At 44.2% G+C, this 19,672-nt stretch overlaps 1 protein-coding gene across 21 annotated transcripts in view; it reads left to right on the top strand.

The window, feature by feature from the left end:
* The window catches only part of RYR3 (ryanodine receptor 3), a 644,727-nt gene that overhangs the window by 220,226 nt on the left and 404,829 nt on the right, over positions 1–19,672 (top strand). For all 21 annotated transcript variants that reach the window (XM_053280309.1, XM_053280347.1, XM_053280383.1 and 18 more), the window contains 3 exons: positions 6,525–6,643; positions 17,780–17,913; positions 18,590–18,831. In XM_053280309.1, coding sequence (XP_053136284.1) covers positions 6,525–6,643; positions 17,780–17,913; positions 18,590–18,831 — 495 coding nt within the window. The remainder of the gene's footprint in view (positions 1–6,524; positions 6,644–17,779; positions 17,914–18,589; positions 18,832–19,672) is intronic.

Here is a 19,672-nt window from a genome sequence, read left to right on the forward strand (position 1 = left end):
AGCTGAAAGAAATGCAGGGTTGAACCTGAAAATCTGCTTCATGACATTAGATCAACCTTTGTATAAGAAAGGTTTGTATAAGAATATTTATTACTGTATTATACAGTACATTATTTCCATGTGTAGTGGAGACTCATCTTTATCAAAAGTTGTGGTTAGAATTGGTGTTTTTCATCTTCTGATGTCATTCATGTGTTCAAATGGTTACATCATAGGAGGAAGTGGATTGAAGCAGATCCTGAGCAGTATTTATGCACCTTGTGCACCGACAGTGTTGCCGGGCCATGCTTTTGTGAGGGCATAAGAAATTATTTTCTAGTTTTCACAGCACTTACAATTATTATGTTAGAGGATGATCATCATAGGAATATAGGAAGTTGACTTCTACTGAGTCAGACCATCAGTCAATCAACTCAGTATTGTCTACACAGACTGGCAGTGGCTTCTCCAAGGTCACAGGCAGGATTCTCTCCCAGTTTTATCTTAGAGATGCCAGGGAGGTGCTCTTCTCATAGCAGCCCCATCCCCTAAGGGGAATGTCTTACAGTGCTCATGTGTAGTCTCCCATTGAAATGCAAACCAAAGTGGACCCTGCTTAGCAAAAGGGACAATTCATGCTTGCTATCACAAGCCACTCTCCTTTGAAGATTGTGAGACAATTCAGGAAATTCTTCATCATTTCAGTGGCAGTCCCCTTCCTTTCAATCAGTAAATAATGAACCTGCATTGAGAAGAATTGCAGAAAAATTCAAAGAGCAAATGCAAAACCTGGAAAGAGTAAGCACCACTGCAAAACTGTTAATTCAATACTTTCACATGGTTACTATTTCAAAGCACTAAATCCAAGCAGAAGGAATGGGCAATAGTAACCCATTTGTTACAATTTGTTGTGTGCAAGACATGGTTCCATATTTTTACGGCAATGGTCACTTCCTATATGCAAAATCATATCAACTGTACTTACAAGACATGTTAAACCTTGAAGCAAAAATGGAGAAAGAGGAGTCCAATCAATCAATCAATATTTATTACAGTCAAAGACAAGCATAGAGTACAGGGCAAAAGACAGGTAAAAGGGTAGATTCCATAAAAAGCATAAAAGTCATAATAATACAGCAAACATAGCATAAGTAAAGTGTGCCGTCAAGTCGATTTTGACTCCTGGTGCCCACAGAGCCCTGAGGTTTTCTTTGGTAAAATACAGGAGGGGTTTACCATTGCCTCCTCCTGTGCAGTGTGAGCAGATGCCTTTCAGCATCTTCCTATATAGCTGCTGCCCAATATAGTACCAGAGGGGATTCAAACTGGCAACCTTCTGCTTGTTAGTCCAGCATTTCCCCGTTGTGCCATTTAAGGTGACTATAGCATAGTCTTTATTTCGGTCTTTGACTAGCATACTAAAGCAATATAGCTAAATTGACCTGATTATTATTTTAAAAGCTATAAGAACTTAAAAGGTTTTAGATTAAACATTAAAGGAACTAGGAAACAGTCACTGCAAGTTATGAAAGTATAACATTTTAGGCTATAAAAACTGTACAAACCCAAAGGGTAGTAAAAATATGGAGCCTAAAACTGCAAGGCTGCCTTGCAGAATATTCTCCTGTCATTGTCCGATGAATTTTAGATGCAGCTGCTCAGAAACTGGCCACATTGTAGGTGACATTGGGCCTAGCTTCAGAGAGCAAGAGAGAGGTGTAAAAGTGGTTTATACGTCCTGTGTACTTATGTATCAGCGGCAGGATGAGGGCCGCACGTGTGTCTCCATAGTATGGGCAGTGGAGGAGGCAACCAGCCCTGAGTCACAGGGGCACAGATGTTCCGAGAGTGAGGTCTTTCTATGATGACCTTAAAACACAGCTGAGGGGAGGGCTGGCACTGGGCCAGTGTGAAGGCCCACCTATGGCTAGGGACCTCCAGTTGTGTTAGGTACACCGCAGGGGCCAAAGAAGAGTACAGGAAGTTAGTCAACAATGGCTATTTCGCTATCAGGAGGACAAACAATTTTGGGGGAGGAATTTGGTCTGACATGACCTTTGAACAAACATTGATCCATTCTATGAAAACGTCAGGAGGACTTACTCATGGAAGAGGAATGTCAGAAAGTGTGTTGAATAGGTGGATTCTGGGAATGCCTACTGCTCATAATGTATGTGGTTTAGAAGGTTTCCTTGGTGTAAACTTTGGTACTATGGAACATCATGTTGATACGAGGGAATCGAGCATAGCCAAAGATGATGCAGGCATTTAGAAACTTGTTCAGTGGTTCACAGCTCATCCTCCTTTTCTAGTTTTCATGAATTTGGGGGGTTGGAAACCATCAGCCACCAACATTACTCCCATTCCAATTCTAAAGCCACCCACCCCAGACACACTCCTGCAATTATTTGCATGTAATTGCTTGAAGGATTTGGGCCATGTTGTGGCTGTAGAAAAACTGGATTACAATGTTTCACAGTTTGTGGCCAATGCCATGGACAGTAGAGATGTGCTAATTGATTTAGGTACAAATTGATTTGTACCCAAATCTAGCTGATTCGGACTATTTGGAGACAGAACAAATCGCCCCTGTGGTCCTTTGGGTAGATTTGAGTCCAAATCTAATTGTGCCAGATTCGAATAGATTCAAGATTCAGATTCCTCCTATTAATTCCCCCAGATTCATTTTTTCATTTCATTTTTTTTTTAAAGCTAAGCTCAAACCCTTATAGAAATGGAGTTGTGGAGCAAAATGTGTTTTGACACTTGGCACTGTCCAATGACAGTCAAAATGAACAGAAGAAATTAAAGAGTATAATGAATCCTCATTGGAATTCATTGTGAGGAAAGGTTATTAGACACCAAATAATCTAAGCACTTCAATATTCCTAAAAAATAAACTGAGTAACCCACTGCCTTGCAGGGGTATGTGTGTGTGTGTGGGGTGTGTGTGTGTGTGTGTGTGTGTGTGTGTGTGTGTGGTGTAGTTGGCACATGGCAGTTGACAGTTGGCACTGTCCAATGACAGTCAAAATGAATAGAAGAAATTGAGGTGTGCAATGAATCCTTATAGGGATTCATTATGAGGAAATATGATTAGACACCAAGGAATCCAAACATTTGAAAAATAGTGACTGCACATTTTGCTCCTTAACTACCCTTCTACAAGGACTAGAGCTTAGCTTTAAAAAAATAAATTAATTAAAAGCTGGGGATCCATGTTAGGGTTAGGATAGTTTGAATCCCCATTATTTCCTATGGCAGAAATATAAAAATTAGTAAAAATGTAAATAAATAATTAAATATCAATCAAGTGTCCCTCTACCTTGAAATTTGGATGGTAGGTGGCACCCATGGGGACCTACCCACTACCCAAATTTGGTGTCCCTAGGACCTTTATAAGTGGTCCAAATTGATCCACATCCAAATCAAATCTGGGGTGATTCAGGGGGACAGATTCAGACACAGAAATCAGGGGTGATTTTAAAAAATTGATTCGTGCACATCCCTAATAGGCAGTCATACCTTAGGCTTAACACAAACCCACCAGATTTTCCTGAAGCAAGTGAAGATGATATTGACCAGAATGACACAACCACACATCTTCAGTCACTGGAAGATAAAAATGAAGAAGGGAAGTTCAACATTGCTACTGACTTTCAACATTCTGATTTAGATGGTGATGTCCCTGAGAAAAGTTATGAATTGCATGCTCCCAGTACAAAACAAGCTGTGAAGAAATAAGTTTTTTTCTACCCCTGATAGCTAAGCAAAGAGGCATCTTTCAAAGTGGTGATTCTCTTTGTATAGCAGGAGGAGAGCAACTGACCCTATCCAACCCCAGCACAGCATCCTTCCAGTGGTTGTTGCTAGTATCTGCCTTATGTTTCTTTTTCGATTGTGAGCCCTTTAGGGACAGGGGACCATCTTCTTGATGTATTATTTATTTTTCTATGTAAACTGTTTTGAGAATTTTGGTTGACAAGCAGTATATAAATGTAGTAGTAATAGTAGTAGTAGTAGTAGTAGTAAATTGCAGCTTGTGGGTTAGGTCTAATAGGGATTCTGGGTTTTTTTAAAGCACTGGAACTCTACCTTTTCAATGGTGTGGAAATGAGCATGTAGGGCACATGTTTCATGAACTGCATGCACTCTGCCCTCCGTGCGTTCCTTGAATGGCATAGCAAAAAAGAAGCGGGGAGGACCCCACATGTGACTTACAATACATTTCATGTTTCTTAATTATATTTAAGTTCAGTTTTGCAGGAAATGTTTGAGTGAGCTACAGACAAAAAACAGGGATGGCGCAGTCACCATGAAGTAGCGTTCAACGGAAAACTTCACTTTACGGCAAAGCTGTTGGTTGATATCCAAATTGAACACCACATTTTAATAGAAAATTTGATGCTCTACAATTTTCATATGTTATATTTTCCCGGAGGAGCTGTTTGAGTGAGATGTGAAAAATGATTTTTGGCGGCCATTTTCCCAAGAAGGCAACTAAAGCTCAAGTCATAATGATCACGACCTTTAGTGTGTTACAGCAGTGTCCTCAACATCTGTGGTGATTTTAATATCTTTGGGATTTCGCCCCCCCCCCTTATTTGCTAAAAATTGAGCTAAAATGACCGGACTTTTAGAGGAGAGGACACTGCCATATTTACTTGCTTTGGGACAACTTAATAAGATGCTCTTATGGTATGTATTCATTTCTGGAGATAGCTTCTCAACTGTGATTTGTCAGTGAACTAGCCAACCTGCACAGAGCATCTGTGTGCTCTTTGGGGCCAGCTGTTCCCCCCTCCCTCCTGCCCCACTCTCTCCCTCCCTCCCTTCTGCCCCACACTCTTACCCCTCTTCCCCTCCCTCCTGCCCCATTCTGCTACGCCCTCCCCTCACTCCCAACCCACTCTTCCTTACCCTCCCTCCCCTCTCTCTCACCCTCCTGCCCCAATCTCTCCTGCTCTCCCTCCCCCTCCCCCTGCTCCTCTCTTCTGCCCTCCCCATCTCCCCTTTGCCCCACTCTCTCTTGCCCACCGTCCCCCTCCCCCTGCTCCTCTCTCCTGCCCTTCCCCTCTCCCCCTGCCCCTCTTTCTTGCCCTCTCTCCTGCCCCACTCTCTCTTGTCCTCCCCCACTCTCTTAACCTCCCCCTCCCCCTTGCCCTCCCCCCTGCCCCACTGTCTCTTGCCTTCCCCTCCCCCATTCTCTCTTGCCCTCCCCTTCCCCCCGCCCCATGCTCTCTTGCCCTCCCCCTGCTCTCTTGCCCTCCTTCCCCCCCTCTCTTGCCCTCCCCTACCCCTGCTCACTTACCCTCCCCTGCCCCCCTCTTGCCCTCCCCCTCCCCTCTTCCCCACTCTCTTGCCCTCCCCCGCCTCCTGCTCTCTTGTCCTCCCCCCTCTCCTCCTCCCCCTCTCTCTTCCCCCTTCCCTTCTCCCCATTTTACTCTCCTTACTGGGTGGCGGCCAGCCAAAAAGGGCCCCGCTGCCGCCGCTCCTCCTTCCAGGTGGCAAACAGGGAAGTCCTGCTGCCCGGTTCCCTCCTACCCCAGCATCCCACGGACGCCTGCCCTCGGCACAGCGGGTCCCGCTGCCTCCTGGCTGAGAACTGCCTCCACGGCCAGGCCCAGCACCTCCACGGCCTGTCCTGCCGCTGGGCTGAGTGCCGCCTTTGTGGCTGGGCCCGCCGTGCCATGTGCCGCCTCTGTGGCCCACCGGGCCTGCTGCTGCTGCTTGCTAGCCTCTGCAGCTGGCCTCTTTGGGGCGGGCGACCTCAACCCCCACCTCCAGCTTCTGCCCCAGTCTCCGGGCAGGGACAGGCCCAGGCTGCTGGGCCGAGTGCCGCCTCCGCGGCCAGGCCCACCGCCTTGCCTCGCCTCCGCGGCCATTCAAAGGCATACCCAGGAGAAATCAATATATAGATTATTCTTGAAGTCTCTGGCAATACTAGGAAAGAGTCTCATTATATTAAAAGGTGTAGATTTCATTTGCACTAAAGATTCATCATTTTATTGACAATTCTGCCTAGAAAAGATGAATGTGTGTAGGTTTTGATAAGATATTACTTAAAATAAACATTTAAATTGCCAGGCTATGCACTTTGGTTGTAGCTATTTTAGTATTCTGACTAATTTGCAAGAGGTCAAGATTCATAGCCGTTTAGGTGTAGGACTTCATATCAAAGTAAAGATCCACCCCCACTCATAATGGCCCTCATTGAAACATGGCCCCTTGTTGATGAGTTTGTTATTTTCTATTAGAGCCAACATATACATATTTGAAGAATATACATATTAACCATATTTTACATTTGGTCTAGATAGATTGAAAATCCAGACCTAAAGTAAATAAGTGTATCTTGAAGACCTTGCAGCCTGTTGCAGGTGGCTTCATTCTGTGTAGGTTAGAGATATAATAGACAAATAATCTGAAGATATTGTCTTTTCTTTCCCTTAAGATGTTCCTTTCTAAAAGTTTTGGAATGATGTTCTCTGTACACCCTGTTCTTTAATGCCAAAATGATCTCTGTGCCTGTGGCTTTCATACAGGTATTTTGGAAGTGTTGCACTGCATCTTGATTGAAAGCCCAGAGGCTTTAAATCTGATAGAAGAAGGCCATATCAAATCTGTCATCTCATTGCTGGATAAGCATGGACGCAACCATAAGGTATGCTTGACAAATACAGGATGAGTCATTAATATGTTGAATAACGTAAAGACAAAACAAATAGCATCACCCTGTAGCAAAAGGAAGTAAACAATGAAAATTTGGTACTTTGCAAACAGTAAAGATGTGTGAATATAGAATTTTGTCTCTTTATTCTAAATATAGCTCCTCAGAAGTAGTTCCTTTTCTAGTTTACTAAAAGCCAATATTGTACCTGTGCAGATATAATTCTGGCTCCCTGCTAATTGCAATTAACAAATCAGGAGCCAGCCTCAGGAATTTATAATCCCTCCTCGTAGCCTCCATGAGTGTGGGTGTACACTCACCAGGCTAGAGCAAATGCAGGCAGGCTTGCTGGGCTGGTAGGTGGACAGGCTCAGTTGAGGGCAAAAAAATGTGAGGCTGGTTCAAGGGGAAAGAGACTGGAACATAGTTCAGCAGTGGGGTTGGTAACTGGGTCCAGGAGACTGGTATTTGGGAGCTGGAGAATACAATAAGCAGAGCTGTTGTACCAGCAGCTATTTTGAAACTCTAGGAGGTTTGTAAAGGATTCCAGCTGATAGCTGGTCTCTAGCTTGTTAGGCACTAAAGCTGGAGCTGGTCGTGAGATTCCTCCTGCATAGACTTCCTACTCCCGAGGAGGACATTTCCTAGCAAACGTTGCCATTCTGCCAGGCAAGCACTTGTTCACTGCTCCTGCAGGTGGGCTCAGCAGCGATGGTGCTCCTGGGGGCTGGTTAGCACCTCTCCATTGGACTCACCATGGTCCCCCGGAGGTCTGAAGATGGTGAGAAACCCCAGGAGACAGATGGCTGGGGATCCTCAGTGTCATGGCTCAGAGGGGTCTTGATTGGGGCTCTATTGGCATTCTCCTCAGTTTGAGTCTCCGTGTGGGGGCTAGGGTCTTCCTCAAGGGCCCTGTTGGGATCCTCCTCTTCAGGCTGGGGTTCTTCCTGGGTCAGGCTGGGGTCCTCCTTTGTCTGGGTTTCTGCAGGGACTATGTCAGAGTCCTCTGCTAAAGACACCCCTTGGGACATGCTGGGGTCCTCCTCCGAGGATTCCCCAGAAACGGCGTCAGGGCAGATCCTTACACCTTGTGGGATAAACTATGCAAAGTAAAGTGAAACTATGCCTAGAAACATGTACATGAAATAATTGCATATTATTCTTCACTTTATCCCTGCTTCCACTTGTCTTACCGTTTCCTCAAACATGTCAATTTTAGATTGTGAGCTCACAGGGTCTAACAAACCACCATGCAGGGGCATAGCGAAACCCCCAGGAGCCCAGGGCCAAAATCTTTGTAGGGGGCACTTCCCAAGCCACGCCCCCTGCATCTGACATCAGATGCAAGGAGCGGCCAACAAACATCTCCCCTCACCCCTGCCCTGCGCCACTGCCCTTGCCCCACCACCACCCTTGCCCCGCCGCCACTTCTTATGTTTGCCCCCATGATGGTGCTGTGGCTGGGCCTCTCTGGCCGGCCAGCATTCCTCTCTCGCGCTGGCTGGCTGGCCAGCTGAACTACATGCTTACGCAGTTCGACTATGGACATTGCATCCCCGTGATGTCATGGACATGTGACTTCCATAGTCAAACTGTTCAGGCATGCAGTTTGGCCAGCCAGCTGGCAAGAGAAAAAGAGGTACGCCAGCCAGCTGGAGAGGCCCGTCTAGCCACAGCACCTGCCACTGCCGCACAGGGGCAAAGATAAGAAGTGGTGGAGCAGGGGTGGCAGGGCAGGGGCGTGGTGCAGTGGGGCAGGGGCAGCGGGGTGGTCTGTTTGGGGGCCCCTTGGAGACATTTGTCCCTGATTGTCCAATGGACGCTGTGCCCATGCCACCATGTATACAAATGGCACATGTACATGGTTCATGTGTATATACACACACACACACACACACACACCAGCCATTGTAAGTGCCCTTTGTGCCTTGCCCCTTCAGCTGGGTCCTGGATAAAAAACAAATAGATCCTAAAATCTCAAAATTTGGAATTGCTCCTGGCCAGGGCCTCAAAAAGACTTTCCTTTAGTGTTCTGGCATTTCAAGATGCCTTTGATTCTCTTATAAATCTGAATTCTCTGTTCAAGCTCAATCATGGATAGACATAAATAGTGTAATTGAAAGGCACCATGGGTGTAGCTAGGGGAGAGGGGGCCCGTGTCCACACCTCTCCCTGGAGGCCCATCAGAGTGAGAGAGTTAATGAAGAAAATATGAAGGAGTGGAGCTGGGGGGGTGGGTCCCTCTGGAGCTTGGGGGCCCGGGTTCTTTGAACCCATCTGCTCAATTATAGCTACATCCCTGAAAGCCACATTATACAATAGATTAAAATTAGGTTTCTTGATTATGAAATCTGATTCAGTAGTTACTCAAAAATAAATAAAGTATTTCTAAAAGTGATTGAAAAGCAGCTTTTCTTTGTCCTAAAATAATAGAAAAACACAAAGCTTGTAAATATAAGATTCTAAGAGTTAAATGTTAATTTTCTAAATCTGGATTCTGAGATGTGGGAGTTTCATGAGCACATTAGCCAGAGAACAAAACAAAGCAGAAACCAGGAAATCAAATTAACCTATTAACCTATGGTAGGTGATTTCCTAACAAATTTTGACTCTGGATCTTCCAGACACTGGATCTTCCAGGCACTAGAGTCCTGCTCTTTAATAATGAAAACTTACCAACACATTCTACTGACTCCGACAATATGTGTCCCAGAGGCATTTTCCAGGCAGGGAAGGGTAAGTCATAAAAGATGTCATGCAACCCATACTAGGCAACTACAACACTGCCTAGTGACAAGGCAGGTTTGTATTTAAATGAAGAAAACATGGGAACAGGAAACAATACACACAAACTGGTCAGGGGGAAATGTGTAGCAGGTATATACCAGAAACAGAAAACTCATAAAACTTAATTGCTGGACTGATTCTTTAAAATGGCATTAACAACAACAACAACAACAACCAACTTGTTAGCTGCACCATAACAATTTTTTTCTCTGGGAACAATGGAAGCTAGAATGCCAAGCAGACCAATATTTTATTTATGTATTTATTTATTTATTTATTACATTTATATCCTGTTTTCCTCCTAGGAGCCCAAAGTGGTGTACATGGTTTATGTTTATCCTCAGAACAACCCTGTGAGGTAGGTTAGGCTGAGAGACAAGTGACTGGCCCATAGTCGCCCAATGAGTTTCATGGCTGAATGGAATATACAGGAGGACCTCGATAAACACAGGGTAATAGCCACCTACATTAGTACTGATTGATTAAGTGCTATCATGTTGTTGTTGATTCTTAGCAACCACACAGATAGATTCTCTCTAGGATGATCTGTCCTCAACTTGGCCTTTAAGGTCTCTCAGTGGTGCATTCATTGCTGTTGTAATCGAGTCCATCCACCTTGCTGCTGGTCATCCTCTTCTTCTCTTTCTTTCAACTTTCCCCAGCATTATGGACTTCTCAAGGGAGCTGGGTTTTCATGTAATTGTGTCTGAAGTATGATAGTTTGAGCCTGGTCATTTGTGCCTCGAGTGAAAATTCTGGATTGATTTGTTTTATGATCCATTTGTTTGTTTTCCTGGCTATCCATGGTATCCTCAAAAGTCTTCTCCAGCACCAAAGTTCAAAAACATCAATACTTTTGCTGTCTTGCTTCTTCAAAGTCCAGCTTTCACATCCATAGAATGTCATGGGGAAAACCATTGTCCAAACCATTCTAATCTTTGTAGGTATAGACACGCTACAGCATCTAAAAATCCTTTCCAAGGCCATTGCAACCCAATCTAGTTCTAGTCTGCGGCATATTTCTTGACTGCTGGATCTTTTACTGTTGATAGTTGATCCTAAAAGGCAGAAGCTATCCACTATTTCACTGTATTCATTATCAATTTTGAGTCTGGTTGCTGTACCTGCTGTCTAATCTTCTTTACATTTAGTCATAGTCCCATTTTTTCACTGTGCTCCTTGACTTTCATTACTAGATCTTTCAGATCATCCTCATTCTCAGCTACCAGAATGGTATCATCAGCGTAGCACAGGTTGTTGATGTTTCTTTCTCCAACTTTAAAACCTCACTCATCTTCTTCCAATCCAGCTTCTCTCAGTATGTGTTCACCATATAAGTTGAATAAATAAGGAGAAAGTAGACAGCCTTGTCTTACTCTTTTGCCGATCTGGTACCAATCTGTTTCACCATGTTCCGTCTGGACTGTGGCTTCCTGTCCTGTGTATTGGTTTCTCATGAGACTACCCTGGTATACACGATTTCTAAAAATGGTAGGAAAGGGTTAAAATCCCCATATCTGCGAGTTGGGGGTGACCGGGAATGACTTCACAGGTCATTTCTGGCCATCATTTTGAGTTTGCCACTGATCAGGAGCCATTTTATGGCCCTTTAAAAACAAAAACAAAAAAACCACAAACCTCACAATTTTTGGCCAATTTTTTTTTCCTCTTGCGGGGCATTGCTGGAACGCGTGGAGCATGGTAGGGCACTCTATTTTGCATTTTTTGTTTCATTTTTCACCCATTTTAGCCCGTTCTTAGCCCATTTCCTTGCCCTTTGGAACCAAAACCCCAGATTTCTATTGCCCCAATGCCTTGGTATTCACGGTTCCAGTATCTGACTGCGGCACTCACCCAGAACCTCCTGTGAATACTGAGGCTTTCCTGTACAGCCAATATAGGCTCAGTTTATCACATGACACAGCTTTTTGTGTGTGACTAACCATTGGGTGCTATTTAAAATGCTTAAGAACCCGGCTCTGTGGTCTGTTGTGTGTAGCAATAACATCAATATACTATAGTGAGATCATAGCCAAAATTCCTTGTACTAATGTAAGAGGAAACTCATTTCACTGCTCTGATGTATAGAGCTTGGTCCATCCCATGCACCTGGGCAGCAGCATTAATCAATTCTGGTACTGAGGAAAATCCCAAAATGGCACAGAGTGTAGGGATGTGCAAATTGATTCGGGTACACATTGATTTGCACCCGAATCAAGCTGATTCGGGTGATTTAGAGACAAAACAAATCACCCCTGTGGTCCATTGGCTAGATTCAGGTACAAATAGAACCATGCCTGATTCAATTCAAGGCAATTCAAGATTCGGCTCCCTCCTATTGATTCTCAGCTTTCACTTAAAAAATAAAGCTAAGCTCTAGTCCTTGTAGAAGTGGAGTTATGGAGCAATATGTGTGGTCACTATTTTTCAAGTGTTTGGATTCTTTGGTGTATAGTATCTTTCCCTCAATGAATCCCTATGAGGATTCATTACAAACTTTCATTTCTTCTATTCATTTTGACTGTCTTTTTGACAGTGCCAGCTCTTAACTGCCATGTGCCAACTACAACCCACTCCCACCCACAAGGCAGTGGGGTACTACTCAGTTTATGCCCTAGGATTTTTTAAAAAGTGTTTAGGCTCTTTGGTGTCTAATAACCTTTCCTCATAATGAATCCCTATGAGGATTCATTACACACCAAAGTGTCTAAACACCTCAAAAATTCCTAAAATGTAAACTGAGTACCCAGTGGGTTGTGGGGTAGATGGAACATGGGATGCCACTAATTCTCCACCCCCACCCACAAAGCAGTCAGAATAAACAGAAGAAATGAAGGTGTGTAATGAAGACACCAAAGAATCGAAACACTTCAAAAATACCTAAAAAATAAACTGAGTACCCCTGTGTGAGGGGTGGGGTGGGTGTTGTTGACACATGGCAGTTGACAATTGGCAAAGTCCAATGATAGTCAAAATGAACAGAAGAAACGAAGGAGTATAATGAATCATCATAGGGATTCATTATGAGGAAAGGTTATTAGACATCAAAGAATCTAAACATTTCAATATTGCTAAAAATTAAGATGAGTACCCCACTACCTTGCAGGTGGTGGGGGGGTGTAGTTGGCACATGGCAGTTGACAGTTGGCACTGTCCAGTGACAGTCAAAATGAACAGAAGAAGGAAGGTGTGTAATGAATCCTCACAGGGATTCAATATGAGGAAATGTTATTATACACCAAAGAATCCAAACACTTGAAAAATAACGACTGCACAATTTGCTCCATAACTCCAACTCTACAAGGGCTAGAGCTTAGCTTTTTTCTTTTCTTTTCTTTTCTTTTCATGAAAGCTGGGGATCCATTTTAGGGTTAGGATATGGTAACTTTGAATCCTCATTGTTTCCTATGGCGGAAATGTTCAAAATCAGTTAAAATGAAAATAATTCATTAAAAATCAACCAAGGGTCCCACTGCCTTGCAATCTGGGTGGTAGGTGGCACCCATGGGGACCTACCCACCACCCAAATGTGGTGCCCCTAGGACCTTGTTAAGTGGTCTGAATCAATCTGAATCTGAATCAAAGCAAAGCAAATACAAATCAAATCTGGGGTGATTTGGAGGGGGTAGATTTGGATACGAAATAAATCAGGAGTGATTTGTTTTGGGCACAAATCAAATAAAAAAATTGATTTGTGCACATCTCTAACAGAGTGTCACATAAGGACTGTCCCAAAAGTCAGGGGGAAATGGCAAGTTCACCAACAGGCCCTAGCATGATCTCTAAGATCTGTAGGTTTAGTTCTATCTGTGTTAGATCTGAACTGACAAAAACATGAGAGGAGGAGTCAATTTGTTTAGGGTTTTTCTTTGTAAAGCAGTTTAAGTACAATTGGACAGTCTCGTTTGCCTTGCATAGGATATAGCAGTAGTTATTTTGCAACAAGCATAGATACATAGTACTGTAAGCTGTCTTATAGTGAATCAGACCATTGGTCCATCCAGCTTGATATGGTCTGCAGTGACTGGCAATGGCACTCCAGGTTTTCAAACAGGTGCCTTTCCCAACTGTACCTGGAGATTCCAGGGACTGACCCTGAGACCTTCTGTGTGGAAAGCAGGAACAAGCCATGTAGTTCTGAGTGCTGAGTGTAGCGATCCAAACAAAAAACTAGGTGTGCAGCACTCTTTCAGACTAAAAGGGAATATAATTAAATGGCAGCCCTCCCCCCAAAGATCAAGTCTGTGAGTGCACGGTTCGAGGGGTTTTAGTCATTTTTTTTGTTATTTATTTGTTTGTTTGTTTGTTGAATTTATATACTGCCTAGTATAAAAATCTCTAGGCAGTTTACAGAATTAAAACATACAATATAAACACATTTAAAATTCATAAAAAGATAAAAATTATAGATAAAAACATGTTAAAAACACATTAAAATTTTAAAATGCCATCTCAGTTGAAGGCCTGGGAAAACAGGTGCATCTTCAGGGTCCTCCTAAAAGCAAACAGAGAAGGAGATGCTCTTATTTCAGCAGGGAGTGCATTCCAAAGCCTCGGGCAGCCACAGAAAAGGCCCGGTCCCGAGTTGCCACCAAACGGGTTTGTGGCACCCGTAGTTGGGGACCTCTCTAGATGATCTTAACAGGTGACAGGGTTCACGACAGAAAAGGCACTCTCTTAAATACCCTGGACCTAAGCCATTAAGGGCCTTATAGATAATAACTAGCACTCTGTATTTCATTTGGAAACCTATCGGCAGCCAGTATAGTCCTTTTATCATTGGTGTTATATGGTCCCTTCGGGTAAACCCAGAGACCAGTCTGGCTGTCGCATTCTGCACCAATTGTAGTTTCTGAACTACATACAAAGGCAGCCCCACGTAGAGTGCATTACAGTAGTCTAGCCTAGAGGTTACCAGCATATGTACTACTGTTTTAAGGTCATTAATCTCCAAGAATGGACGTATCTGGCATATCAGCCAAAGCTGATAAAAAGCACTCCTGGCCACAGCCTCAATCTGAGAGACCAGGGAGAGTTTGGGATCCAGGAGCACTCCCAGACTATGAACCTGGTCTTTTAGGGGGAGTGTAACCCCATCCAGAACAGGCAGATCTAAACCATCTCTTGGATCCCGACCCCCTACATACAGTACCTCCGTCTTGCTTGGATTTAACTTCAGCCTGTTATCCCTCATCCAGCCCAATATCGCTTCCAGGCAGGCACTTGTGGCGGGGGGTCATGCCATTTGCTGATGAAGTTGGTATGGAAAAATAGATCCGGGTGTCATCAGCATATTGATAGCATCCCAGACCAAACTTCCTGACGATTAGGGGTGTGCACGGAACCGGTCCGGCACTGGGGTGGGGGGTTCCAACTTTAAAAGGGGGAGCTTTACTCACCCCTTCCAGTAAAGAAACGTATTTTATGTAGTAATTGGGCGGCAGGGTGCCGCCCGCTTCAATCTCCGGCTGCTGCGTGGGCTCCGCCTTCATAGACATAATCGGGCGGCAGAATCGCTCCAAGTCCCTGCCGCCCGCCCTCTTCATGCTAAGCAAGCCCCCCTCGGCTGGCGGCCGCCCCCTGTGACTATCAAGGGGTTCCAACCTCCCCTCCGCCCCCTTCCTGACAAATGGCCCCCCATTACAGGAGGATGGCAGGAGAACTCCCTGCCGTCCCCCTTCTCCTTTGCCGGCTGGGCTGCAAATGGCTCCTAGGAAGCCTTTTGCGCACGTGCGCAAAAGGCTTCCTAGAAGCCATTTGCAGCCCAGCCGGCAAAGCAAGCGGACGGCAGGGAGTTCTCCCGCCACCCGGAACTCCCTGCCATCAGTTTGCTTTGCCGGCTGGGCTGCAAGTGGCTTTTAGGAAGCCTTTCGCGCACGCGCACGAAAGGCTTCCTAGGAGCCATTTGCAGCCCAGCCGGCAAAGGAGAAGGGGGACGGCAGGGAGTTCTCCTGTCGTCCTCCTGTAATGGGGGGCCATTTGTCAGGAAGGGGGCGGAGGGAAGGGGGGAACCCCTTGATAGTCACAGGGGGCGGCCGCCAGCCGAGGGGGGCTTGCTTAGCATGAAGAGGGCGGGCGGCAGGGACTTGGAGCGATTCTGCCGCCCGATTATGTCTATGAAGGAGGAGCCCACGCAGCAGCCGGAGATTGAAGCGGGCGGCACCCTGCCGCCCAATTACTACATGAAATACGTTTCTTTACTGGAAGGGGTGAGTAAAGCTCCCCCTTTTTAAATTGGAACCCCCCACCCGAACCAAAACCACCTCATGTCCGGACCGGTCTGGAGGCCTTTAGAATGGGCTCCGAACCGGTCCGTGCACATGACTACTGACGATATCTCCCAGCAGTTTCATGTAGATGTTAAAAAGCATTAGAGACAGTATGGAGCCTTGTGGAACCCCACACTTCAGCTCTTGCTTTTCAGAGCAATAGTCTCCAAGCGATACCATCTGGAATCTGCCAGAGAGGTAGGAGCGGAACCACTGTAAAACAGTGCCACCCAATCCCACCTCCCTCAAGCGACCCAGCAAGATACCATGGTCAATAGTATCGAAAGCCGCTGAGAGATCCAAAAGGATCAGCAGAGTCACACTCCCTCTGTCTATCGCCAATTGGAGATCATCCATCAGGCCAACCAAGGCAGTCTCAACCCCATAGCCCACCTGAAAGGCAGTCTGGAAATGATCTAAATAGTCTGTGTCATCCAAAACTGCCTGGAGCTGAGAAGCAACCACTCACTCAATCACCTTACCCAACCAAGGAAGGTTAGAGACGAGTCTATAATTAGCTAACTCCAAGGGATCCAATGCAGGTTTCTTCAGATAAGGTCTAATAATAGCCTCCTTGAGACAAGGAGGCATCCTGCCCTCCCTCAGAGAAGTATTATGATATTACCAGATAATTTCTCTGATAATATGACTATCAGATGAAATAAGCCAAGTTGGGCAAGGATCAAGAGAGCAGGTGGTAGGGCGTACAGTCCAGTGTAGTTTGCCCACCTGATCAGAAGTAACACACTGAAAATGATCCAGTTCAATCCTACAAGAGGAGTTGCTGGGCACTTTTACGATAGACTCTGCAGTAACTGTGGAATCTAGTTCAGTGTGAATACAAGATATTTTACCTGCAAAAAAGTTGTTAAACGTATCACAGTGAGTGACAGATGCTCCAGATTCAAATTCAAGGCAAAGGGGGCAGGAACTAGCCACCTCACAACCCTAGACAACTCAGCTGGACATGAATTTGCGGAAGCAAAGCGAGCAGAGAAGAACTGCTTCTTTGCTGTCTGCACTGCCAGAGCATAGATCCTCAAATGAGCTCTGTGTTGCTATCTATCAGATTCATTCCAAGACTTCCTCCACTTGCGCTCATGCTTTATTGATGGCAATAAAGCCATTCTATTACTCTGAATTTGCACCAGCATATTTTGAATTTAGAATTATTTTCCCCATTCCCCCAGTTTTATTTAACTATTGAAATAACTTTTTAATAGTAGTCCTATTCACACACTATATTCAATGCATGTGCAGTCTGGATATAGTTTATGCATTTACAGATCTTCATGCACATACAATTATTCACATACCTCTCTCTCTCTCTCTCTCTCTCTCTCTCTCTCTCTCTCTCTCTCTCTCTCTCACACACACACACACACACACACACACACACACACACACACACACACACACACACCGTATCTGTACCCTGCATTTGAGAGGGCCTGTATCTATGTTCATTTTCAAAATGAATGTATGTATCATTCATACAATAACAGGCACATGTGTACAGATACCTGTAATAATAATAAATAATAATAAACTTTGTTTGTTAGCTATCGCATAACAAATTGTTCTCTGGGTGGCTCACAACAGAGAATTAAAATATACAATAAAAACACTCATTAAATCATAACTCATTATATCATAACGTTCAAAAAAGGTAGAAAGAAAATACAAAATACAATACAAAACAGGTTAAAACTCATTTTAAAATTAGTTAAAAATCAGAACAAATCTGAAAACCCAAATTTAAAAACCTTAATTTAAAAGGCCTGTGTGAACAAAAAGGTCTTTACCTGGTGTCTAGAAGAACAAAGTGATGAAGTCAGGCGAACCTCACTGGGGTGCAACCACCGAAAAGGCCCTCTCCCCGGTTAGCCACTAGCCTCACCTCGTTTGGCAGGGGCACCTGGAGAAGGGCCTCTGAAGAAGAGCTTAAGGTATGGGTAAGGACACATGTGTGCAGACACATTTGTACAGAAACATACAACATAGTGTCTGAATTGGCTAATATTGTGTTATAAACTGGATGCATGCAAGGCCAACTTCTAACAATGTTTTCCAGGTTCTTGATGTACTTTGCTCTCTTTGTCTCTGTAATGGAGTAGCAGTGCGTTCTAATCAGAACTTAATCTGTGACAATCTTCTTCCTCGAAGAGATCTACTTTTGCAAACACGGCTGGTGAATGATGTGACCAGGTATCAGTTACACAGATTGTATTTTGTTTGTTATATTTTATCTCATGGAAGGTTTCTATAACAGGAAAGCACTAGCTGTCAGTTCACAATATTGTTCTTTAGGATCTTTTAACTGTTTCCGCCACAGCATTTTCTTTCTACCTTGTTGAGATTATCTGTATGGAACACTTGCTTATTGGACAAGCTTGTTCTCGCAACCTTAAACAGGGTTGGAGGAGCACCCAGCCACAGTAGGATAGCCAGGTGTGCTCCCAATCAGCAGTCATGTAAACTCAAAAAAGCAAGGGGGGAGGAGGAAAGAGTGATTGTGTGGGAGATGGGTTGGGTAGGATGGGTTGGGTAATTTGTCAACCCTTGGTAAAATACTGGAGACAGAATCTGGGTTAGATACTCCAGTCCTGTTGGGTCAACTTGATAATAAGTATTGTAATGACTGTTTTCTGAAGGCTTCATTTTGCTGTTGTCTGTGCCCTTATTTGTTACATGGCTCCAAACTAGTATTTGTGTATGTAATTTTGTCTTCTTATTTTATCCTGATCTAATTCATGTTCTTTTTGATAATTATTGTGGTTTCGTAACATAAATCAGATATCAAATTTAGTATTGTACGCTATCACACAAAAAATTAGTATTACGCTGGTGTATTTTACGCACTGTCTGTTCTTTATTCTTTTAGTATGAGGCCAAACATATTTCTGGGAATTGCTGAAGGCTCAGCGCAGTATAAGAAATGGTACTTTGAACTAATAATTGATCAAGTAGATCCATTTTTAATGGCAGAACCTACACATCTACGAGTTGGCTGGGCTTCAACATCAGGCTATGCTCCTTATCCAGGAGGTGGGGAAGGATGGGGAGGCAATGGTGTTGGTGATGACCTATACTCATATGGCTTTGATGGACTTCATCTATGGTCAGGTAAGAACTGGTTTAATGTACTAAGAGCCTTAACCATACATCATGTAACCTGTATGGTGTACATGGGTATAAGCACTACCAGGAAGCCCCATCCCCATGCTGATGCAATTTGAAAGCCCATCCCATCCACTCTGAAGAGACAAATGCTGTACTCAGGGAGAGATTCTTCTTATGACTCAGAGCTCTGATGCCTTAGCTTTCTCAGTCATGGGAGAACATGTCCTTGAGAACAGTGTTTGTCTCTTCAGGCAAACACTGTCCTTGTGGAGATCCGGGGAGGCAGTCTTTCAGATCGTGTCAGTGCTGGGGTAGGTCTTCCCAGTAGTGTTTATAATTGTGCACACAAACAGTTGCAGAACTTGTGATGAGGGCTGATCGTTAATTATAATATATCACTATTTATCAAATTTATGAATGCTGATACATTCTCTTCTTAATGAAGGAATACAGTGTATAGAGTCAATGTCACTGCCTGCTTTGGTCTTGGGGGAAATGGAACAGATTTCCTTCTCTGACTAGCTAAAGAGGCAAAGGTAACTGGGAAACATGGAACATTTGTCGTCATGATATAAAGTGAGCATGGGGCAGCCATACTACAATTAGCAACACTTACGTTTATTATACATTTTTCCTCAGACTACTTCACCATTTCTCCCTTGCTGCCCCTTATAGCTAGAATTCCCTACCAAATCACCTGTGTGATGCTCCTCTTCCTTTGTCCCTTTTCCGTGAAGCCTTTGACACACACCCCTGGTTCCTGTACTCTACTGCAACTAATCCTAAATGCATGTACATGGAATAATTATATAGAATTCCCTCTTTCTCTGCCTCTACTCTCCTC

This window comes from Hemicordylus capensis, chromosome 1 (genome assembly GCF_027244095.1).
Source record: "Hemicordylus capensis ecotype Gifberg chromosome 1, rHemCap1.1.pri, whole genome shotgun sequence".
NCBI classification, from domain to species: Eukaryota; Metazoa; Chordata; class Lepidosauria; order Squamata; family Cordylidae; genus Hemicordylus; species Hemicordylus capensis.